The 24,610-nt window shown below is 38.4% G+C and overlaps 3 protein-coding genes and 1 pseudogene across 6 annotated transcripts; 3 read left to right on the plus strand and 1 right to left on the minus strand.

The window, feature by feature from the left end:
• Positions 1 to 134: 134 nt before the first annotated feature.
• LOC113669970 (uncharacterized) lies at positions 135 to 4,370 on the minus strand. 2 transcript variants are annotated; one of them, XM_089196572.1, is made up of 4 exons: positions 4,245 to 4,370; positions 3,676 to 3,796; positions 2,241 to 2,300; positions 135 to 1,275 (listed from the first exon to the last, which is right to left on the minus strand). In XM_089196572.1, exons 3-4 carry the CDS (start codon positions 2,244 to 2,246, stop codon positions 232 to 234), a joined length of 1,050 nt encoding a protein of 349 aa, XP_089052698.1. In that variant the 5' UTR covers positions 2,247 to 2,300; positions 3,676 to 3,796; positions 4,245 to 4,370; the 3' UTR covers positions 135 to 231. The 2 variants fall into 2 exon arrangements, with proteins under 2 accessions (XP_089052698.1, XP_027041853.2); XM_027186052.2 differs by lacking the exons at positions 3,676 to 3,796; positions 4,245 to 4,370 and having other exon boundaries at positions 2,241 to 2,518.
• An 8,022-nt stretch (positions 4,371 to 12,392) lies between these two features.
• On the plus strand, positions 12,393 to 14,571 carry LOC149050971 (uncharacterized). The gene is made up of 2 exons (XM_089197843.1): positions 12,393 to 12,895; positions 13,016 to 14,571. The coding sequence occupies exons 1-2, from the start codon at positions 12,544 to 12,546 to the stop codon at positions 13,471 to 13,473; spliced, it is 810 nt and encodes a 269-aa protein (XP_089053969.1). The 5' UTR covers positions 12,393 to 12,543; the 3' UTR covers positions 13,474 to 14,571.
• Positions 14,572 to 16,556: 1,985 nt separating this feature from the next.
• LOC149050972 (uncharacterized) lies at positions 16,557 to 18,764 on the plus strand (annotated as a pseudogene). Its single transcript, XR_016184097.1, has 2 exons — positions 16,557 to 16,782; positions 17,268 to 18,764. The product of XR_016184097.1 is annotated as an uncharacterized LOC149050972 (transcript).
• Positions 18,765 to 20,619: 1,855 nt separating this feature from the next.
• Positions 20,620 to 24,063, plus strand: LOC149050973 (putative skeletal organic matrix protein 8). 2 transcript variants are annotated; one of them, XM_089195615.1, is made up of 3 exons: positions 20,620 to 20,779; positions 22,394 to 22,461; positions 22,825 to 24,063. In XM_089195615.1, the coding sequence occupies exons 2-3, from the start codon at positions 22,438 to 22,440 to the stop codon at positions 23,680 to 23,682; spliced, it is 882 nt and encodes a 293-aa protein (XP_089051741.1). In that variant the 5' UTR covers positions 20,620 to 20,779; positions 22,394 to 22,437; the 3' UTR covers positions 23,683 to 24,063. The 2 variants fall into 2 exon arrangements, with proteins under 2 accessions (XP_089051741.1, XP_089051740.1); XM_089195614.1 differs by having other exon boundaries at positions 20,648 to 20,779; positions 22,792 to 24,063.
• Positions 24,064 to 24,610: the final 547 nt, after the last annotated feature.

Here is a 24,610-nt window from a genome sequence, read left to right on the forward strand (position 1 = left end):
TCATGTATTAAAAGCTAAAATTTCATTTGAGTTGTAGTGCACAGTTATAAAAGGAACTTGCTTGCTTGCGCCATGCAAATCACCGGTCCTTTGGTTGTGCATAAACGATCATAATATATGCAAATGACCAGTAATTTATATACACAAATATATTTGCAAAAGGGTAAAACAACGATAATAGTTGGAACAAGGTGTCGAGAAGATCAACTCTCATCAGTTCGTTCATCGTTATTATCTATCATCATCGTCGTCGTCGTCGTCATCTCCGTCATCATCTCCGTCATCTCCGTCATCTCCGCCATTCCTCGACTTAATCGCACGATAAATATGAGGGTACATTTCACACTCACAGCACGATCGAATCTCCTGTGTGTAGAGGTCCCACACTTCCTTATACACAGGCTTGCCAGCAAAGTTAGTCATTTTAATATCAGGCGCGAACTTGCCAGTAAACCGCAAGAAATCAAGTTTATGTGTTCGCTGGAAACAAAGCCCCATGTTGGCAGCACACTGGCGGTCGCTATCCCGGCAAATAACTTCGTTGATGTACTTTGGGAACCGATCGTCACTAAGCCGAGTGGTGGCTGAACATTCCGTGCATAAGCGGTGCAAATTGGTGCCTTTTGTGATTGTGCCCCGTTTCTGACACCCACGGAAAAATGTGCCTGGAGACGTAGGAAGGCTCCTTTTCAGGCGCTGTTGTTTCTTCAAGTCAAGTTCCTCTTTGTCAGCTTGGCGCATAGGTGCATGGTGCTTCGTGCTTTCCGTCAAGTTCACCACTTCGGTTTTTTTCGGATCATGATCGGGTGTCTTCAGTTGTCCCTCCGGGAAAGTGGTTAGATCCTCAAAACCACTTGCGTCAGTGATGTTAACAGCCGCATATCGTTTGTTTAACCCTCCAGTAGACCCTAATTGTACCAAAAGGTCATGTTCTGACTTTCTTAAACACACGACTGGGCCGGGCTCGTCTTCCACTCGGTTAACCCTCGAGTGGTTTCGGCAAATGTCCGGATTCGCTTTGATCGTCGCAAATTTCGTGATTCTTGATCTCCATGGATATCTAAATCTTTGTCTCATTTTATTTCCAGGCCTTCCCCGATAACCTGCCAGCAAGCTTCTATTTATGACACGCGGCTCTTTTGACCCAATCACAATTCTGCGATCTGCTATCTGCTGCCTCTCATCATTCTCATACGGGTAGTGATTCAGGAAAAGACCCTCTACCACGATGATACACTTGAGTATAAAAACCAACGCAAAAAGAATTGTTTCCAGCTGAAACAAGTTAAGAAGGTTCAAAATACGCCATAAACATCATATCTCTTTGAGGAAAGTAGGTCGGATGAAAACTGAGGTCGATATAGGTGAGCTACTTTAATTCAGTACTTTAAAAGAACAAATAGAGATATGGGAGCAACTGATGATTTGAGACTCTGGTGCATTAACAAGCAAATAACATGAAATTATAGTAATCCACTTATTTGACTTGGACGCGAACCTTGTAAACCTGAAAATATATTTCTAATTCAATACTTCCACGTTTTATTTGCATTTATGTAAACACTTTTGAACAATTAACCTTTTGGATGTCTGGCGCGTTAACAAGCAAATATCACAAAAGTATAATGGTAGATTAATATGGCTCAAACGCGAAACTTATAAGCCAGAAATAAATTTCTAAAAAAAGAATTACACGTTTTATTTGCGTTTTATATAACACTTTTGAAAACTTTTCCAGCAATCAACATCAGTTAATCCTGTTCAAAATATTTAAGTGACTTCTGTAATTATCAATTACTTTGAAGTAGAATTTATGATAATTTATGATCGTCAAGTAAATTACCATATATTTTCATTCAAAATAAATCTTTTGAATAAGTTTCAGTAAAGATATATTCTTAATCATCAAGACTTCAGTTTTTCAAAAAAAAAATCAAAGCTCTTTTTCCCTAGATAACTTCCATAATTGCCTTATTAGGCTTGATTTGCTTTTTTTGACTGATATATCCGCCAGAGGGGTAAATCTTTATTCCGCAAACGTTTACTATTCTTTTTCCCATCTCTGGAGTGGTATTGTTTAGTGCACGATTTTATTCTCTAAAATGATATTCTTTCATTCTTCTTTTTTCGGATTTTTTTTCTGTATCAGCTATCGATAGTTACACTATTGGAAGACTCGAAAATTTTGAAAAGAGTATACACTGATGATCAGAAAATGAAATTACCGCCATTTTTCTCACCTTCATTCTCTGCGGTGCTGTGTCCGTTCTGCCACAGGACAGATTGTTTCTGCTCCCCAACTGATGGTTGAGAGATAATTGTTTTAAAGTCAGTATATCGATCATTATAACTGATTTTGATCTATCGATAGAATGACCAACGCAAAGCCTTAATTGAGTTGCTATAACTACTTGATCTTGTTATCAACGGTGTATTTTGCAAAATCTTGGGTTGATTTTTTTCCAGTTCATCGTCTGCAATCTGTTTTGATGTTCTCTTACCTTTAGACATCCTTGAACCTTCTCGGTTCATTATTGCCTCTTACATATATTTTTATCGTGATAGTTTCAAGTTTCACAACGAAAAATACCGACAAATGGCGGGAATATCATGACGTCACTTCTTCAAGGCAAATAGTTTGGAAGTAATTATAGATATTCGGCGTGAAAGCCAAATTAACATTACAAAAAAATATATGTACAACTTGGACTCGAAGACAAAGTCAGAGATGGAATTTCCTTGAAGCCTTTATGATTTTATTGTTAAACTGAAGTATCAGTTTCAGAAGTTTAAATTTGCCGTTGATAGTAAGATCTCTCCCTTCCTTGCTCAGTTGATACGCAATGCGTTCAAGCATGCTGCGTGTATCGTATTTGCATATCGATCATCACGTTTATCTATTCTTTCATCGTAAAGTTATTGAATACTCCCGTGCAAAGTCCCAGAGGAATTTTTAAGATAAATGCAGCTAATTTGAAAAAGCATAGCATCAGGCAGGAATCCAGTTAACATTACGCATATGTAGTTCCTTTTAGTCTGCGGCGATTTCCCAAATTGCAGCGATCCCCTGACGATGTAATTTTCTCCGGCGTACACTTAATATAAGAACACATTATGTTTAAGTGGAGGTTACTGAAGAATATTATCATTGGCATCCTCCTGTCGTGTTTCTGAATGCGTACTGAAAGAGAATTTGCTATGAATTTGAGGAATCCAAATCCAAATTAAATGACACTCCTCAATTGATTTTATTAGTTTCCTTTCTCAAATGTGGCCACGGAGATCGATTTATACCGATGGGAAAATTAAAAATTCGCAAAAGATCAATGACCATGTTAAAATAGATTTAATTTAAAAATAGCACACTACTTTCAGTGATAACAAAAATCTTAATGGATAGTACTCTCCGATTCTTTGGTTAGAGTTGAATAAACAGGCCTTTTGAGGTTTCGTTTCCAGTTTTTAAATGCCCGCTCAACAAAATTCAGTTTTCCAATTTTAAACACGTTCGTATGTTGGGCCTTTCGTGATAATTCATTTCATGCTCTGCTCAAAAAAAAACTTTGTTTCTGAATTCATCAATCAAAAGAAACAAAAATGGCTTCATCTCCACACTTTGTCAAAAACAGTTAATCACGAATCTGTTCCGTTAAGTCATTTGCATTTTTCACTCACCTTTTTTCGACGCAAAAGAACGTCGACGCACTGAAGGTTGCTTTAAATGACAGAAGCCTTAACAAAACGGCTGTTACTCCAAATTCCAACTTAAGAAACTACCATAGCATTTATAAGGACGCTGAAAAGGAATTCTATTTTTGAACAATTTTTTTTTCTCATATTTTATTTCAAGTACTCTCTTGCGACCAGAGAAGTAATATTGCAGTGATCTTTGATAACCAGTATACTAAGGAAAGTCCCTAAATTGAAATAAAATGTTTCATCCTGCTTTTAAAATCGTATTCTATAAAGCATATCCAAAGAACCAAATAAGGAAAGGATTTTATTTGGGTAAAATCCCTCCTACCTGTGAAAAGCAGCCAGTTTATTTTGCGCTTATTGCGATGAGTAAATTCATTATTATGAGTAGCAAAAAATGTTTATAATGGATATAAAGCGTTTTGTCTCAAACTTGTCAAAGTACTTTTGCTAAGTGAAATGTTCATTGAATTCTAACTGTCAATAATTTTACTTCCTATCTCCGAAAAACCGGTTCGTGCTGCAATCAAATTATTAAGTCGACTCACTCAACACGGCTTTTTTGAAACTATGTGAGGCTCAATTCTCGGAGGTAGCCATAAGCGGCGGGAGTTGATATGTTGACCCAACTTGGGAGACGTTTCTTTCTGATCTTGACAGATAAGAAGAAGACGTACGCAGACATTCGTGAGCCAGGAAACATCCAATACTCTCGAGTGCTATTTATCCAGCAGTGCTTGTTTTAATTTACATAGTTAAATGACATGACACATATTATTAATCAGTAACAAAATATAAATATATATATATAGATATATATATATGTTTAGTAAACTAACAAAATAGCTAACACAGTTACATCTTCCAGGATGCAATTTTTCTTGGCTCCTGGACGTCCTTGCTTGAGGCAGTCGTCTAATATATAGCAAACATTGATAAATATCAACTCCATCTTAACTCTTATCTGCTCAGGTTAAAAGTTCGGCGTTTGAAGGGTACTATTCATTTTCGACCGACTGATCGATCAACCCCCACCGCTAATTTCTACTTCTATTTAGTAAATCATTTCAGGATAATATCGTTGGTAATCAAGAAAACTGACTTTGAAATAGGTGATTTTGCTCAGCTTTTGTTATATATTGCTCTGTTTGGTAATATCGTTATCAACATATATGGGCTGTTTAGCTTTTCAGACTCTATCTTTTCTATGACGTAAGATCAGTGGCAAGGAACTATATCGACACAATTCGTGTGAGGCTGGTATAACCTGCGGTGGAAATCTTGCCGTCATAATGTTGTATTTTCAAAGTTACCATTAGGTAAAATACTAAATATGGGCACAATATAAACATTTCGTATGCCCTTGCCGATAGTGTCTTTCAGGGAAACAGTGGCGACATAATATTTTACGCCTTACAAAATCGTCGGTAAAATAAAAAAAAAAAACAGAAAAAAGAAATGCAAACGTGTGCGAAGACAGAACTTGGCCTGAAATAGTCTCTGAATTTGCGATAAACAATTTTCAGGGATGAAAATTATCTTTCCCAACATTTGGCAGCTGATTGAACGAATCCATGAGGTATGATTGTAGACGGGTCATTACTTATGGTCTTGAAGGGAGGGGAGGGAGGGGATTGATTGAACGATTTTGTTTGGGTCATGATAAAATATAAGATTTACCTGATCCTCCCATAAGGCTCTGCTATATTCCTACGATCCACCCTCACTAGCTCTGTTATATCTCATGATCGCCCTCACCCCCCCCCCCCGTAGTTAATTTTCCATAGTCCCTCCTTTACACTCTGTTACCAGCGACTGGTGCCATCTCTGCCCCTCCTGAAAACCACGAGATTCCCAAAAATTCTCTCCGCTCGGTGATAAATAATAACTGGTCTTTTAACACCAAAGAAGCATTGATCTCGAAATACCCATAAAACGTTATTTGAGTGTATTTTTGTCCTCGTTTTTTTCTATTTTTTCTTTCGCACTGACCAAGGGCTAATCTCGAAACGTGAGATTTGTAACTCTTTACGTTATCAACTAAGTTGATAACACCAAATTACCCTGTTATGCTCTCCCACCGGCATAAAACCCCAGTTTCTTCAGAAACTTACCCCTTTTTATAGCTTGGCAACTGAGTAGTAGATTTCACAGTTGAATTTGGCAGCAAAAATGTCTTTTGATTGTTGCGGGCTGTACAACTCAGTATGGCACGAAAAGTTGGTCAAACATAAAGTGCGCAGTAAATGAGATATTTAATAATTCCTTTCCCCAATGCGATCCTTTATTTATCATTAAAGTATTCGTTTATTCTGAATGCATAAAGGTTGATCCTTCTTCTTCAAATATTTACAGCATTAAACACTGCACAGCCCGTGATCAAAAAATCTTTTTGTGTAAAAATTTTGGCGTAATAAATAAAAAACAATATGTTTCTGTACACAACGTTTAAGATAAACTTGATGCATAATACAATATTGTAAAGAGACGTGCACAGAACGCGTGCCATATCTTTTGTCATCTAATACGTGGCACGTCATCTTTGAACGGGGTGACATGTTGGCATTTCGTCGTTCTGTAATTTACAATTTGCCGCAAAAAAGTTGCAGAATGACAGCCTCAAATCTTAAGTAATTAAAAAGTCTTATTAGTTCCTTGCTAGACATTTTGGCATTTATCTAATGAAGGTTTGTTTGGATATCCGAATTTAACTTCTTTCCATTTCTTTTATTTTGTAGTTATGTATTAATTATTGCCTTATTACGAAAAGCAGGTGTGCTTGGGAAGATTTCAATCATTGCCTTTCCATATTAAATATTTAATTACTCTAAAACAAGTAGTTATCAGACCCACTCGGGGCAATAGCATACTAGACCTTATTTTAACGGATTTTAGTGAATACTATAGCGAACCAATTGTCAGCGCGCAATTAGGGTCTTCGGACCATGGCTCTGTTCACTGGAATCCGCTTTCAATGAACCAACTAAACCCGCTGTGCGTTGAAAAGAAAAGGATCCCGATGCGTCGCTTTCCTCAGTCGGCAATAAGCGCTTTTGGGAGGTGGGCGTGTTCACACCGTTGGTTCAGTGATTTAGAAGTAGACGGTGACTCACCATCAGTTGACTCTCTCACTGACTCATTTACTAAGGATCTTTCATCAGCCAGCGATATCTACTTTCCGTCCAAATACGTGAAGATTCATCCAATGGACAAGCCTTGGATGTCACCTGAGATTAAGGCTCTCATATTAGAGCGCCAACGCGCCTATCTAAATGGCCCGGAGGAGAAATGGCGTCGCCTTAGAAATAAGGTCAGAGAGGTTATCACCCGCCGGAAATGCGAGTTCTATAAAAACAAAGTTAATAACCTCAAGAGCACTGACCCGAGGAAATGGTGGAGTATGGTGAATAAGCTTGCAGGGAAGGCTAGCAGCCCTAACGAACTCAGTTATACTGACGAGGAAGGCAGAATTATCTCTGGCGCGACTCTCGCATCACGCCTTAATGAGTTTTTTTGTATCTGTAATATCTGACATTAAGCCACTTGATACAAGTGCACTGCCCTGCTACTTACCATCCCCTCAACCGCCCGTGATCGAGACACAAAGGGTCTACAAAAAGCTACTTGCCATCAGCGCCTTTAAGGCCCCTGGGCCTGATGGGATTCCGACTCGTATTTGGAAAGAATATGCTGCTGAGCTCGCTGAGCCGATCACGCGAATATTCAACACCTCTATTGCATCAGGCTCCTTCCCTACTGCATGGAAAGACTCTAATGTCACACCGGTACCCAAGGTTACGCCCATAACCGGTAGGGAAGATTTAAGACCTATCTCCCTAACAGCAATCGTCTCTAAAGTCCTGGAGGATTTCGTAGTTGAATGGCTAATTGAGGGTGTTGTGCACCTCATCGATTTCAGCCAATTCGGCTGCCTCAAAGGAACTTCAACCATCTATTGCCTGTTGGATATGATGCACAACTGGTTGTCCTCTATTGACAAACCAGGTATGTTCTTAAGGGCCTGCTTCCTGGATTTTAGTAAGGCTTTTGACCATATTGACCACACTATCTTAGTCAATAAACTCATCCACCTTGGGGTCCGTGGTTTTATTATCCGTTGGATTTGCAGTTTTCTTTATGGCCGTCGCCAAGCTGTTAAGATTAAGAACATTGTATCCCCTTGGTTGCCCGTGCACGCTGGAGTCCCGCAGGGCACTAAGCTTGGCCCCATCCTGTTCCTCCTGATGATTAACGATCTCGCGATTGAAACTCCATTACTATCGAGCCACTGGAAATATGTAGATGACCTAACAATATCCGAGGTCATCCCATCAGGCGGTACATCGTCCCTTCAGAAAGATCTTGACGCCATTGCACAGTGGTCGTCGCGCAATAATATGAACCTCAACCCAAAGAAGTGCAAGGAACTTGTGATTTGTTCGCTTAAAACACGGCCAGATCTTGGCCCTTTGTGCGTCAATGGACGTCCCTTAGAACGGGTCTCCTCACACAAGGTCCTTGGAGTCACTATCAGCGACACTCTTGGGTGGAATGAGCACGTGCGTGAGATTGTCTCCAAAGCCTCAAAACGTCTTTACATCTTAAGAGTGCTCAAGCGGTCCGGAATTCCACCCGAAGACCTTATTAACATATTTTATGCCTTGGTACGATCGGTCCTCGAATACGCCTGCGTCACTTGGTCTACTAGCCTACCAATTTACCTCAAGGACATGATCGAAAGAGTTCAGAAAAGAGCTCTGCGTATATTATTTCCGGCGCTGAGCTACAAAGACGCCATTGTGGCTGCAAACTCCACTCGCTTAAATGTGAGAAGAGACGAACTCTGCAAGAAAGTTTGGGACGGTATCTGTGTGCCTGGGTCACGGCTGTACCACCTTATTCCACCAAAGCGCGCCGATTGCCACGTTTATGAGTTGCGCAACAAAAACCATGTATCACTCTTTAAATGCCGGACCGAAAGATTTAAAAAATCTTTCTTTCCAACAATGGCGTCTAACGCCCAGTCCTTGTAGTCAAGCAAACCTAAGCGTTTTTTCATTGGTATATAACTACTGACTCTTGTAATTCCCAGTCCCTTTAGACTCTTAATTTTGAAGTCAAATGTAAGATTTTCGTATTTTTTAAATATTTGAAGTATGCTTGTAAATTCACATGTATTTCACCACTTGGGTGCTATTTTTGAATACTTTTAATAAACCTTCTTATATATTTTTGCCAGACATTTTGGCATATATCTGGTGAATATTTGTTTAGATATCTGAAAATGAATTGTATCCATATATTTAATTTTATAGTAGCAATTTATAATATAACCTAATTACGAAAAGTGGTTATACTTAGGTATAATATATTTTGGTGTTCTATTAATCTTAGTACTGCGGACTTAAGTTTCAGCCGGATTCCATAGTTGCAGAGAGACAAAACCTATTTTTTACGGTTACCTTATGACAATACAGTGAAATTTATTCTACGCATCCTTATTAATAAAATGACTGACGTTGCTGATTTCAGTAAGTTGAGTCAACATTCATCCAAACAGTTTGTACTTACCACCAAGTGTACTCTCCGAAAGGCTGGGTTAAGACAGACAAAACTGAATTTCAGATCTCCAAGGAAAGCTGTTTTGTGAAGCACTGAGTAAATTCGTAGAAAAAAGGTAAGTACATTATCAAAATACAAAAGCTGTAAATTCCGTTTCCAACAAGAATTTCTTAGATTCAAACCAAGATGAAGATAACTTGAGCTTCTGGGAAGTTGCCGTACCGGCAATTTGTTGCTTTGTAGTACGTTTCGTGAGAACTATGACGGCCTTGACGATCGTAAAACAGAGCTTTTGATTCAACTCTTTTGAAAAGAAAAAAAAAGTTCTTTGTTTTGCTTTGCTTTCTTCTTTGAATTTTGCCTGATCAGGAATTTAACTGATAAGGGTTTTTCTTTGGCTCGCTTGAAAACAAACAAACAAACAAGAAATCTGTATCTGGAGAAACTCTTTGTATCTTAAGAATTTGTTGTGAAGCATTCAGTCAGACTGTTTAAATTTTATGGTCTCTCCTTTTGTCTTTTGTGAAAGAAACAGATTTAAAATTTTGTTTTTGTTTTTTTTTTAAGGCAGCTTTGAGTTGTTTTAATTCAAAGCTGCACTCTAGGAATTCTGCGAAAAGCGCGCTACGACATTAGGGGCACCTTCGGACAAAGTGTATCCCAAAATTCGATCGGAGATGGCTTCACACTTCTCAAGCCTGAAAACAGAAGTGTAAACATTATAGTTTCCATAATTGGCAATTAAAATTGATCGTCAAACACTTTGTTAAATTTTTAATCCAAAAAGTCTTTTCACTTGAGATTCATGGCAATTTTTTAAATTGTTTCTCACTCGTCAACCAAGAAGATTTTAGGGTCCACGATGCGAATTTCTGAAAAAATTTCAACGGCCTTCGCAGTTTTGTTATATCTTTTCTTTTTTCTCGACTTATCAAGAACAACCTTCCTATGATATTTTAATAGATGTCTGTGTTTCATCCAATGCATATGAAAACACCATTTTATTAAAAATGAGCAATAAAAGTCAGGTTAGAATGTCTGCAATATGTTTCCACCAATAAAACCGCCGTATTGTTAACAAACGGGCATTACGATAATTAACATCTTTGCTCAGTGAATAACATCACTGTACATCATGGCAACCTAGCATTTAAAACTGATTAAGGTTATTTTGGTCTGTCAGTTACCCTTTATTGTTATTTCATAATACTGAGACCACTGACACTGTATCATTTGGTTTTATTTGCTGAGTTGATAACTGTGATGATTGGCCACCGTAAAGAGTTTCTGATCTCAAGCTGACGTTTGGAGCGTTAACCCTTCCGTTGTAGAAGCTCTTTACGGTGGCCAATATTTACCTTATCAACTTAGTGGATGAAGCCAAATTATTCTTTAATGCCCACACCGACGCTGTGCAACAGTTTCTCCAGAAGCTTACTCCGTTTATTCCATTGTAACTGTAGTTTCGGTAAGGATAAATAAAATGCATTGTTTTGTTTATTTGGTTCACGGGCCTCCGTTTTCAAGATAATAATAAATTCTTTCTTGATTCTCTTTTATAGTAATTTAGTTTCATAAAATTTCCTATCTTTTCTCTTAACCACAAACGCTGATCCAAGTGTTTTTCATGATTCTTCTTGTTACGATGATGGCTTCGTCTGAGACAATTTTTACTATCCAGAACAACTCCCACAAGGTCACCTGAGAGAATCAGTAAGGATAAATTCGGTTAAAGCGTGAGCGAAATGCCTCAGCCGGATCTCAGTTTCTCTTTTGTATGTCCAATTTGTGTTCGTCTCAACGCAACAAAAATTATGTTACTAAGCTACCTACAACCCGCGTTACATGATCATCAGTGAAACAGGGGCGTGCAAACAGCTCGACGACCTTGTTCTCGCGGAGTCGATGCCTCTATCGGAACAATTTCTGCGTTTATTCAAGGCTTAACATGATCAACCTCAAGCTGCTCGACTGAAGTCGAGCGTGATAAGCGATGGCCTGAATCAATTCGAGGCCGATGCCTAACGCCTTGAACCATGGATTGAGGGCAAGTGGAGCCGGAAGCGTGGAAAGTTTTTGATTGAGAGTAGTTAAGTTGGCCGGTGCTGGACACGGGACGCTGTCATGAACAGAGGTAAACACCTGTGCAACTGATGCGCCGCAATAACGAAGTTAAAAAGTAATATTCCCCCCCCCGTACATCAATGAGATAATATGCGACAACACTCAATCCTCCTGTAATAAATTTTCCGGTAAATGTATTCAGAGAGCTATTACCTTCGACTTCTTTGAAGTTACTGGTAAGTTTATACCAGACCCCGTCCTTAGCGCCCTGTGAGAGATGAATATCTATATACAGGATTGTCGGTGAAAATATCACTTGTGAGATCAGGTCATGCTATGAGTGTGGTGTCTTGGAGAATAAATTAACTGGCAGAGCAATAACATCATGTAAAAGATGAAGAGTTGCAATATTTGATTAAAAATTCGGTCTGATCTAAGTTTATTTTATCTCAAAAAGCGTTAAAATTGTTCTATAGCAAAAACGAAACACTGATAGACTTGTAAAACCCGCTGATTTGTTAGATTGCTATTGTGTAATATCGGAATACGCTTTAATTTTTCAATCTTAACTCTTGCTACTTCAGCTGGATGTCTTATTGTAAATAAATGGATATTAACAAGGAGTATTGTTGATAAGTTTTTTAATGTATGTATTGTGACTAATTTCTTCCCTGGTCTAAACTTTAAAAAAAAATTTCATTTTTTGTTTGCCTTTGTCTTTACCACTATCACAACTCAAACAAGGGGAGAATGAAACTAAACTGGTTTGAAAAGTTTAGAATTACGGAAAATTTAAGAATATAAGGTTTTGAGTGCCGTGTGTTCTGCGAATCGGGGGGAGTCTGGTTGAAATTTTGAGTTAAATTGTGAACTCGGTCAAATTTTTTTTCTACACGTTATTAGACAGGAAAATTATTCAACTTTAAAATATTAATGCCTCTAATATCAGAAATTACCCAGAAAATGGTAAAAAAAGTTCAATCTTTATGACGTGTACAAGTTTGTTGATCCGTTTCCATGGCAACCGTTTCAAATAAATGCACTTTTAAGGTCTCTTGAGAGTCTTTTTTAAGTCCGATGATTCGTTTGTTCCTGTAGTCCCTTCCAAGACTTATCTGTGTATATTTCCAAAGCTTAAAAAAGGCCTGGTTGCTTAGTACGGGATCATTTCGCTGTTCATGCTGACTCCTCGTGAATCTAGCTCATAGTAGTAATAACGCCATGCCAAAGGGAGGAAAAATCGGACAAAAACAGTCCGTTCTGAAAAGAAGTTGTCGAAAAAAGATACCAAAATTCAAGGGAGTCCAAAAGCAGAAGAAACTTCCCGTGGAAGTTGCGAGAAATTCTGCTACAGAAATCACGTTTGTCGGTGAAGATGATATTGTGAGCGAGCAAATTCCACCGCCCGCTGCTTCGGCGTCATTTAGAAAACTTGCTGTCGAATACACAGAAAGCTCTTCGGATGAAAGTATGGATCCGAAAGGTGAAATACCAGAAGGATACCGGCTTGTGTCCATTAATAGTCTTGTGGAATTTGCGAGAAGGATTCATTCCAATTCGCCATGTTGTTCCGGTGAGATAATTATTTGTTCTTTCGCAATTTACGTTGTATTCATCATAAAAGTGGTTCTTTATTGCTTTTCTCATCTTGTGTCGTTATCACTAAGTTATTTCTTTGTTTTTGATGTTGTAGACCATCTAGAACTTCGAGAAATAAGCACAAGCCGATTTGGCCTCAGTAGCAGCTTATATGCTGTTTGTGATGATTGTGGTCTGTCGGAATTTCTGGCCACCGGTGATCATAATCCCTCCGACAATGCCCCCAGAACTGTGCAGGGAAAAGATTTAAATCGCAGAGTGGTTTACGCTGCCATTGAGATGGGAATTGGCAGAGAAGATGTTTCCAAGTTTTGTGAAATATTGAATATGCCTTTTTCCTTGAGCAAAGATACCTGGCACAGTCATGAGGATGCCTTGCTTCAAGCTCACACTGAAGTTGTCCAGGTTGAATTGGAGAAAAACAGAAGGGAAGCAAGGAAGCTGGCTATGACAGAAGAAGGGATCAGTGCAGGGGATGAGGACACTGAAGTAAACATCCCAGTCAGTTTTGATGGCACATGGTCCAAGAGAGGATTTGCATCCTATTTATGAGAGGCTCAGTGATCCTGCCCTTCTTTCACGCTGTCTTCCTGGGTTTACTCAAAATGCAAATGAGTCTATCAATTCATTAGTGTGGATTAGATGCCCAAAACACAAATGGCATGGAAGGAAAAGAATTCTTTTGGCAACAGCATCAGCTACCCTTCAATTTAGTGCAGGAGCAACAGCAAAGCATGATGTGATGGCAAGGGCTGGGCTTGCTGTTGGGGGCCACACCAGGAAAGAGAGCACCAGAAGAGACTCTGAGCGAATCAAAAAGGCTGAAAAAAGGATCCAGGATCAACATAAGAAATACAGAGTTGCTCGAAGACAAGCAAAACAAAGAGATGAGGAGCAGCGGAGACAAAAAGAGGGCACAACATACAGTGCTGGTGCTTTCAACGAACTGACTGTTACTACAGCACCAGCAAAAAAAAGAAAAAAAAATAGAAATTGTGATTTATAACTAGAAAATGATCTCAGGATACTTTAATAAGGCTGTTTTTTAAATTAATTAATGATTGTTTTGTTTAATGGATGTTTCACCACTGATTTTGCTTTCGAAATTTTTAAGCAGCATTTTTCTCAAAAAGGCATTTTTACGGAGTTTTTAGATGCCCCCCTAGACTTTTTTCATTTGCTTTTATCCATTTTCTGCCAAATTTGGCTCAGTTACATATGAAAGGCTGCTCTACAAACCTATTGAGCCTTTTTTCTTTTTGATGAATTCTGTTGAAGTTATTCCAGGTTAAACTCTTTACAAAAGTATGCTGTTGCTATGACAACACAATTTGGTGAAAACCAAAATTGCTCAATAGGTTTGTAGGAGAGTTTGTGTAGTGTTGTTGTGTGAAATATTATGCTTACTGTATTACTAGAACAGAAAAAAAGTAGGGGGGCATGAAATTAGTGAGAATTAGCCTCCATGATGAATTTGGTTAATATTTAACCATAAATTTGCTTATTATGGTCTGCGAACCATATGCCACATTAGGTTGTGGGTTAGTCTATTTGCATGCAAAATTTTATGGTGATACATTAAATAGCTGGAGTTTTATAATCTCTACAATCTATTACAAATTTGGGCCCAAAATGTAACCAGACTCCCCCCTTAAAGATGACTACATGAAGTAATACAATAATCGCTGAACAGACAACTTGGACAAATTTCAATTCTTTGTTAGAGCTCCTTAAATGTTTGGCCAATTTCAAATACCGCATGATACCAAATGCGGATTATGAAACAACTTTCTTAACTGCTATCACTTCCTGAAATGTTGAATAAGCCGATTGCCGTCTTTAGTTTAAACATACGAAGGTCCAGAGTGTTTAGGCCATATTTCTACCGTGCTATAGTATGAATTCGATGTAATCGCGTACATATGGGCCTCTAAACATAAACATCTCTGGGCCGCCTGATGATACAGAAGTCAAAGTTTTTTGATAAGCTGCTAATATTGTCACTACAACGAGGATCGAACGATTTTAATAAAAATTTCACACATTTATCTCCTCGACCACTCCAAAAGATGAACATCAAAAATGATAAATGGATGGTTTAATAGTAACATCAGATCTTCGTCAAGAGTGTAGACAGTCAAAAAACTATCCCAGAGAAAAATGTTGTAGTTAAACTTGGGGTCAGTGACGTAAAATAACGCGAGTTTTCACATCCTCTGACGGCGTGTTCTTCCACGACGTGTTTAATATTTGGTAATGTGAAAGGAGATGGCATTGACCTTTCCTAAGTACTTTGTCGTGTTCACCAGGCGTGAACACATCGCGTGTAGAGCACAGGCGTGGGCACATCACGTGTAAAGCTGACTTCTACACTAGACATACACGCAAAACAAGCGGTCATCAACTTTTGACGATACACTGTGAATTTTTATAGAGACATTTGCGACAACGGATGAGAGCGGAAAAACTTTAAGAATCGCCAAGGCCTTCTAAGTCATTTTCAGAAATAAATATTCATAAACTGAAAACACAACTAGGATCAACAACACGCTGAAAAGGAAATGTTCACGCAAACCGATTTTTCTAGAGAGCGGAATGTTGTGATTTGTCTCGGAAGGCTTCATTTAAAAACGGAACTTCCAATACGTTGGCGTATTAAAAGCGTGCCCAGCAGTCGAAAATAAAATATTTCCAAGTCCAACGAGACTGGACTATATGGAAATTGAGTTTTAGATACCGCAACAGACATCAGCGGTATGTTCGAAAGAGGAAAAAATGAACACCGATTTTTCCAGAGAACCAAAGTGTTTTGTTATCATTCATTCATAAAAAGCAAATTTTGGCGTCGCTAATAGGAACATCGTCTCAAGCGGAAAAAATACAAATTAGTAAATTAACTAGTTTGTTTTGGTGGGACTGAAAATAGTAAACAAATTAGATTAAACCATTGAATAACAAATACTAAATAGAAGCCTACGAAATTAGGGATGACGAAGTAAATAAAAATTCAATTTATTAAATTAAATACCGGAACTTTGCACTTGACCTTTTTTTCGGGAGACTGATAAGGAAATGTCATCATATTGCAAAAAAAAAAAAAGAGAGAGCGAGTAACAGAAAAATTAAAAGTTATCAGGGTTTTTAAGGAAAATTAGACACAATATTTCAAGCTACGAAATGCAAATTTCCACCATGCCATTGCTCTTATTAAATTTACTTTTTGGTTCACAAGTCACCTAGCTCTCCAAATTTCCCGCACAAAAACTTGAGGACAGGAAAGAGTAGTTCGAAGTGTGGCCGAGAGCAACTCACGGTTCTTCTGTGATCTGCAAACTTCCCAAGTGTTTTATATCTCTGGGAACGCACGCTGCCGAAAGAACCAATTGATGATCATAACACTTTATTGTCAGTGGACTTCTGTTTATGAAGCATGCTTGTGAAATCGAATTTTCATCAAGCCAGTTTCAATTACTGTGAATCAGACAACAAATGTCGTGAAACAAGGTTTTGAAAGAGCTTTATTATTCAGTTCCAATACTCCATTTTATTTCCGAGCATAATTGATCTAACTAATCCTGCGTCGCTAGGACGGTGTGTTTGTCAAGGATTTTAGCAATTAGACAGAAGCGGAAAAAATTAGCTGCTTATTCTTATGCAAAGCGGATTTGATTTACCATCGTTAATTGCTCGAACTTTACAAAAGTTCTGGACTGTTTTTTTCCGCTTAGCAGTTGTTTTAAAAAGAAGTCCAGTTATCCAAGAAAATCACAACCGCAAGCAGGGCCTCAAAGAGAACACGATTTCGGACACAAGATTACCTTACCTTTCAGCAAGTAACCTTCGGTCTTCAACGAACTAAGGGTAAGAACATTTTTGAAGAAAGTAACAGGATTTTGCTTACATACCACCCAAATTTATATTAATTAATGACTTGATTTATATAATTGGACTTAAAATTAAGTTTAGACACATATATTGAAACAGTTTTAGCCGCATAGGGTGTCGCAGTTTCGATCGCGCAACTCTTTGAAACAATTAGAAAGGGGTTAGTTACTAAGAAAACTGTAGTGCTGCGTCTGAGGGAGGTATTATCAAGATGATTTTGTTTTATCTGAGCTGAGTTATAATGTAAATTGGCGGTCTCCGTGAAAAGCATTACCTCTTCTTCAGAGCGATATAATTGTAGTGTTTGCTGGGGTTGACGAAGACCAAACAGAAAACAATTAACCAAGAGAGGAAAGAAGTTGATTGAGAAGGGAAAGGATTAGTATTATATATAGGAAAAGAACTGAAGCTCGTTAAATTTACTACGATGATAAAATATTCCTGAACTGCTGATTTTTCAGGTTTTCAAAGAATCTTCAATTGATCTACTATAACTTTCCTACGGAGTTAAAGATGATGAACCTAGGCCTGAAGGTAAAGTAATTTTTTTACTTTTTGGTGGAAATCCTTATTTTGTCTTTTTTTTAAATTGACCTATTGAGATGGAATTCAACTTTGGTTGACTTTCTCTGTCACTTTAATTGTACACCAAACAAATTGATCAAAAACGTTGCACTTTCACTGAAACACACGCTGACCCCATACTTATTTTCTCAGTTGTATCTGCTACTTCATTTAGATTACGAGTATTAGAAATGAATCTCACGGATATTTAATGAGAGGTTTGCCGAACAAACAGCTGTTAAAGTTGGAGGATGCAACTATTAAGCGTCAAAGTTGACACCTTACATTGCAATTGGTGCCTCTTATTTTACAGATGCAGTGCCTCGCCACTTTCATATTTCTGTACGTTGAGATTCCGCCATCTTTAGGGCGCCGATGGAACGTACCGCAATCTCCTCCTACGGTGTACAATCGCCTTCGCCCAATTTCCCAGAAGTCAAAAATTACTGGCAAAGAATGCAGTCTCATTGTCGACGAGATCCCTGATCATCGCAGTAGAGGAAAATTGCGACCCCTTACCCGACTTTGCATCCGCCTCAATGACATCCAGCTGAAAGCCAGGCTTCGACAGGTTGGCGACTTCAACTCGCGTTACATGGCAATCAACGAGACAGATGCCAAAAGACTTCGGAAAAAGCTTCCAAGCAAATTCTATCAGAATAAAAAATCGCGTGTGGGTCAAAGCGGATTAACTCGCTTATGTACGGAACGTACTATTATCACAAGCCTGCCAGAAGGAGTTTTCCCCACATTTATCAGAGAAGTCAAATGTCAAGGTGACAGCTGCCTCACGAATGAGGGACGATGCATTCAGCGGTTCATGGAGTTTACATTTATTCATTTCACTGGGGAATATGAGTTCCATGAAACCGTTAGTTATTGGCCACGGATTGATATTTACACCGAGGTATGGAATCCGTATACGCAAGAAATCGGTATTTGCTGCGAATGCCAGCAGCTGAGCTAAAACCTGGGCCGGTAGTTCCTTGGCTATTAAGTAGGCTGTTTTCTCTTCGCTACTAGGCGTGCGCAACCTGGAATTCCTTCTCCTGCTGTTTTTTCTTCCGTCGACTCGACTTTTTTCCACATTGAAGATTGGAATCTTACACATCCATTTTCAAAATAGACTAGAGATGCAACATTTTATTTGATTTTTGACTCTAGATATAAAAAAAACCTAACAGTAGACGGTACTACTTTAAGATGATTTTGTTTTATAAATTAGGCACCGTAAAGAGTTTCTGAGGCTTACATTTTGAGGGTTAGCTCCTCTTCAAAACAAATATAATCATATTAAGCCTACCTCGCGATTTTGTGGTTAATAATAGTTGCTGTTTTAAAAGTAAGGCAGGTTTTGCTGCACATCGAAAATAAACCGGAAGTTAGTTGACAAACGTTTCTTCTTACTCTCCCTCCCCCTCCCCCTAAAATCCTCCACCCATCCCCTCCCCACCCCGTCGTTAAATAATGAGTGATCCCTGAGTGCAGTTATTAAGTATAGTACATAGCCGTGGGTTTGAATTCGAGAATATATAGAATTGGAAATAAGTGTGTTTTTCTCAATCAGAAAGCATGTGTACCGTGTTGACTTTTGTGTAGCCGTAACCTTCCTCCCTTGCAGAAAAGGAAAACGTTTCTCTTTCGAGTAGAGGGTAAGGCTACACGTAGGCTAGGACCATGTTGAACAAATGTCATGTTTACTCAAGATGCTCAAACACCTTGATTTTAAATTCGCTCTCCTGCTTGAATTTTAATCAATGTATTAAAGATAAATTGTTGCAGATGAAAAAAAATAGATATGGTGACGAAACTCTTCGGCTCTTTACAAGAAGAAAAATTAAGAAAAATGCTCTAAACAGAAATATCTTTTCCTTGATCAGAAATATCTTGGACTGATAAACAGATGTTACTTAAAAAAAATTCAGCTCAGTATACTGGCGGGCTGTGATCAGTTGTTTTCATGGGCCATTGATTTGCTTCCTAAATTAGTTTGGTTCCGACTTTTCGGCAAAGTAGTTCTCTTTCCTTTCTGAAACACTTGGATCTCAATATCAACTTGGTAAAATCCCGTGGCCTACGCGCTAGAGTTATAATACCATGTTGTGACCGCTTTATAACTCAGTATAATCCAATTACATCAATATTTTCGCCTTTAAGTATTAGATTATTGTTCTTTAAGTGACGATCTGGCTCTTACCTTGTGCGTCATTAGGGCGAGAGCCAAAATAACCACACTGAACCATGACGTCATTGCATGACTAACTTTTAGCAGAAACAATAAACAATCAGATATTTGCTTATTGTTTCTAGGAGACAGAAGTTGTTATTCAAATATTGCCTCAGTCTACTAACTTTAAATTTACGCTTTCGTCCCACTCTTTGATGGACAATTACTTTGTCGACGAAAGTATACAATTCCAGAGTACGCAAAATTAGTTTCGCGGATGCCTTGATTCTCTTCAATGAATGATCGTTTCCCACAGTTTGTAGAGATCTAAAATAAATTCCGTTCTATTTTTCTTTAAATATTTTGCTTTATTTTCGCCCACATCTTTTACTTCTTCCTAGGGAAATACTCTTGCGTGGAAACAACGGAAGTTGTGAGCTATAGATCTTACAACTTTACACCAACGTCATAACAATCGAAGAACAAAGAAGTTCACCGAACTTTTACGAGTCAAAGGAGGAATTTTCAATTTAATTAAAAGTGTGATTTCTAAGAGAATATTTTCCCCCATTATTTAAGTCTTAAAACTAACATTTTTTCCAGTCTAAGGTTAGGATCCAGGTTTCTTTTGTTCACTAGCCGTCAATCAGTTGCTGATGGACTTTGTCAGTTTTCTATTAATGATTGATTTATAATGCAAAAATAAACCGGAGAATCCACCACTTATGCAAAATATACAGTGCTGATGTCTGATATCCTTATGACAAGCTACAAGTATGCTATTGGAAAAAAGATCAATTGAAAACGTTATACGCCGTTTTGCATCATAACTTGTAGCAACTTAACTATGGTGAAATCCGAACTTGCGAGAATTAACAAAGAAAAAACGAATTATAATAGCAAACCTGCTCAGCTATATTTTTATTTCTCCTTTTTTGGTAAACCTCTAGAGTTCTGTCGGCCCTTTTGGCCGGTGAAAGCAGTAACAGGAAGTACACAGGTAGCTAGCAATAAAGCTTCATTATTATGCAAAACAAGTATTAGGCTAAAGGCTATTATTATTTATTTATAAAGCCACAAAAGGAGAATAAAATATTTCGAGACAAAGATATTGCTTTCTGTTTTTTCCGCCTTGACTGGTTAAAAAGAGTTCGTTTTACTCACAAAAGATTAGAACGACTGCAGAGCTGAACAATAGAAAAGCGATTTGAACAGACTGAGGCCTTAGTTGCTTGTACAAAGGTATGCCACGGGAGTTATGCTTGGTTATAAATTTACTTGTTCTTTATATCCATCTGATTTTATAAGTTTTGGTCGTTGATGCACATATACTACACTGGCCTCACACAAGCAGCGACAAAGTTTCAAGCCCAGTAAATTATTTTTTGACGACTGCAAAGTTTGGGTGTAGCAAGAAAACTCTCTTACAGAACTTAAATCCAAAACGTATGATTCTTTGATTGAGTTTTGCTTAAAAACTTAATTCGCTATTAATTTGTTTATAATTGATATTGTCAATCATCATTTTTCTTCTTAGGACGAGAGTAGAACATGTCTTTTATATCTTTGATATTCTTAATCGAGAGAGTTTTTGTGTTACGTCCGAATATTAAGATGTGTCTGAGCGCTTTTGTAAAGACTTGTATACGGTTTATATAAAGCTTCTCTTTTTAAAGAAATTCTGGATTCCTCCGCGTTCTGCCGTTGAAATTCCGCTCCATGAAAAGCTTACCACTATACTTTGTTACTTTCTCAAGGAAAGTTTAATGCCGATTGAGAAATAACTGCAAATGTCTATATCTTCAAATTTCGACTTTGTTCCTTTCCTTTTTAACTGAGTCAAATATTGAACAGCGGTTATGACTCTCTATCGGAAACCTGAAAATATCAACTTAAAAGTAAAAAATAATAATAATAACTTCGTTTGATGGCTTAACAAACAGGCCAAACGGAAGCGTGACATATATTTGTTTTGTCAGAAGTCACGAGTCAAAAGCAAAACAAGACGGCGACGGTAAACGAGGACACAACAAAACAAAAGATCTAATTGGCAGAACAATAGCGCAGCACGAGCGGTTTAACACCATGCTGTACATTTATAGCCGTCCTCTGCAAAACAACTTGACGTGAAGTCACCAAAATCTGCGTGGTCCCAGAACGAAAACCGCGGCGGTAAATAATTTAAGTTGTTACTTGGAATTTGACGTTATGGCAGAGTTGATATATATGGCGCCGTAAGAGACGGTGACACATCCAGCTGTTCTCAAAATTCTAACTAAAATTAAAAATTCATTTGTTAATCGACTTCCTCCGCGGCGTTGCCTTCCTGATTGCATAGGTGATTTGTTTTTCAAGATGAGAGAACAGAGGGTTCCACTTAAAATCTGTCACACGAGTCCAACTGTTTCTAACTTTCTTAAAGAGTTTACAAACAGTTGCGCCGTCCGATCAAACAATGAACACTTGTGAACATTTCCACGCCAGCCAATTTATACATCAGCCAACACCAACGTCAACAAGCATGACAGGCAAGATTAGTATACCACGAACTGGTTTCGCTCGCGAAAAACTGATGTTCAGAAAAAAAAACACAGACCTACGGTTTAAATTCAGTTGAAATTTTAATCGAAGTTCACTTGTCAGCTAAAAAGCCTTGGATAAACACGAACCCTGTCAAGGCGGCATTTGTTATCCAAGAATTGTAGTGGACATAGCATTTTCCCCCTAATAATGGCTGCCAAACAGCTTGCTTTTTTAATCAGTCTTTCTCTTTGTTTGCAATTAAATTTAACCCACTTACGAGAGGTAACGTGTAAAGATGACAGATTAAACTCAGTATTATTGATTTTCTTTAAGGTTAGACAAGTGTTGGAGAAGTTAGCCAGCCAGTCTAGAGAAGCATGGAGATACCTGTGAAACCGAAGGTGAAAATTTTACTTATATGGAGCCTAAGTTGCTTCGCTGTATATTAGACAAATAGGGTAAGATTTTGGCCGCACCTATCTGCTGTTGTCCTTTGCAAACTATAATTTAGTAATACTCCACAAGTTAGATAACAATGGCTTCTTCGCTGAGTTGGCAGAAAGGCCCAACTACTGTTTGGGAGACAACGGATTCGAACTCTGTTACAGCCACAACTTTTCAAGATTTCTTTTCCTGTAATTTCTTCAGTCTGATTGTAGTTCATATATGAGGATCCGTCACTAATTTCAGATTTTTGTCAATTTTGATGATTAATTCATTTTTTCTTATAGAATATTCTTCCATTTTATCGCATTTCTAAACAGATAATGTCACTAGTCTTGCTTATGATTGTCGTATTGGCTACGCTTCCGACTTCTAGTGGAAGGACTCGAATTTTGCGTCAACGCCGAACAAGAACATCACGTAAACCTGTCATAACATCAAGGCCTAAAATTCAAGAAAAAGATTGCACTCGCATTGTCGATTCAGTTCCTAAATATCGTGGAAGGTTACTCCGGAGTCATCAACTATGCGTTCGCCTCAATGAAACCCAGTTAATGAGCAAGCTTCGTATCACTGGCGGGGGTTTCAACCCACGATACATGGCCATAAACAAGACAGATTCTTGCAGATTTCAGGATCTAGCTGTTGCAGACGAGCTTCCTGTACAACCCGCTACGTCATCTGAGGCCCCACCTGATCATCGGCCACGCCAAGTTCAGCAAGACCCCTCTGACAATGATTTGAGCCGCATTTTGGATGAGCCAGAAGTAGGTGAGGAGGAAGGAGACCGGTTGAGACAGAAACGGATGACATCCTTGAGCCCAGGCTCCACCCTGCGCGGCTGCTGGGGTCGAGGCTCAACCGTGGATAACACTAACTTAAGACGCCTCTGTACAGAGTGTGCCGCAACCACAAGACTTCCATCAAAAGTGTTCCCACCCTTTATCAACGAAGTCATTTGTGACGATTCCGACCATTTGTGTTTTCGAGCCATTGTAAGATGTTTGCAGCGTTACATACAGTTCACATTTGTTCGCTTTACTGGAGACTTCGAGAGAGATGATGCTCTCAGCCAATTATTAGGAATTAATGTTTACATGGAGGAATGGGAAGATTATGAACAAGATATCAGATCCTGCTGTGAATGCCGGATATTTTCAATATTCGGACGCAAATAATTATCGAGTTATTCGCATTCAAATATAATTTATATTTCATTAGTAGAAAATAGCGTTGAAACACGACTATTTTTCATGCATTTTATTGTTTAATTTCTGATTATGAAGTTATTGTTATTATTGTTTTAAAAGCAAATAGATGCTTCAAAGAGATTTACATTTGGATATCAGTATTTAAATATTCAGCCTTATGGTTTATCCTCCATAGCCTCTTCCTGAGATTCTGAGATTCGTTTAAGTAACCTACTTATTCTACATGTCCAGGAGCCCATTTGGCTCCTCACATGTCTTCTGGGATGCCCATAATTATAATTATCTTAAACTGAGATCGTTTTATTTTTTTTTGCCCTTTAAACGAATTTGAAATCTTACATTGCAATCTAGCAGTCATTGAGTTTGTTTACTTTTTACTGGGGGACAGGAAATTAATTTCTTTAGATGGGGGGGGGGGGGGAAGGGGCTAGGAGGTCGGAAGATTTTGATTGTGTCGTGACAAAATTTACTTCATCCCCACTGAAGCCGCGTAATATTTTAAGGATCTCCCATTGATGGCCATAATTTCCCATAGTCCCCTCTTTATGTTCTGTTAGCGAAGACCGCACTGATCCCCGTGATAACCATGCGATCCCCCTAAAATCCCTCGATCTTCCCACGGATTCAGAGCAGTTGAATGAGTAAAACTGTTGTTCTTCATAATGGAGAGAACATTTGCGCCACATTTTTATAATTGGTAAATTTTGTGATATTACACTTTGTGTTTTAAGCTGCGGGTGCTTTTCTGCGCCCGCGATCCTGTTCCCGATGAAAGAAGTCGGCACTGTGGGCCCCATACATGAAGGAGTAAGGCAGGCTGACAGTTTGTGTTAACCGCGAATCTAAAACCGTAGCTAGCGGTTTGAGGGTAGGAGTTAGAAGTTTCGAGATTTTC

This window comes from Pocillopora damicornis, chromosome 2, assembly GCF_964200805.1.
Source record: "Pocillopora damicornis chromosome 2, jaPocDami1.2, whole genome shotgun sequence".
In the NCBI taxonomy this organism is placed as follows: domain Eukaryota; kingdom Metazoa; phylum Cnidaria; class Anthozoa; order Scleractinia; family Pocilloporidae; genus Pocillopora; species Pocillopora damicornis.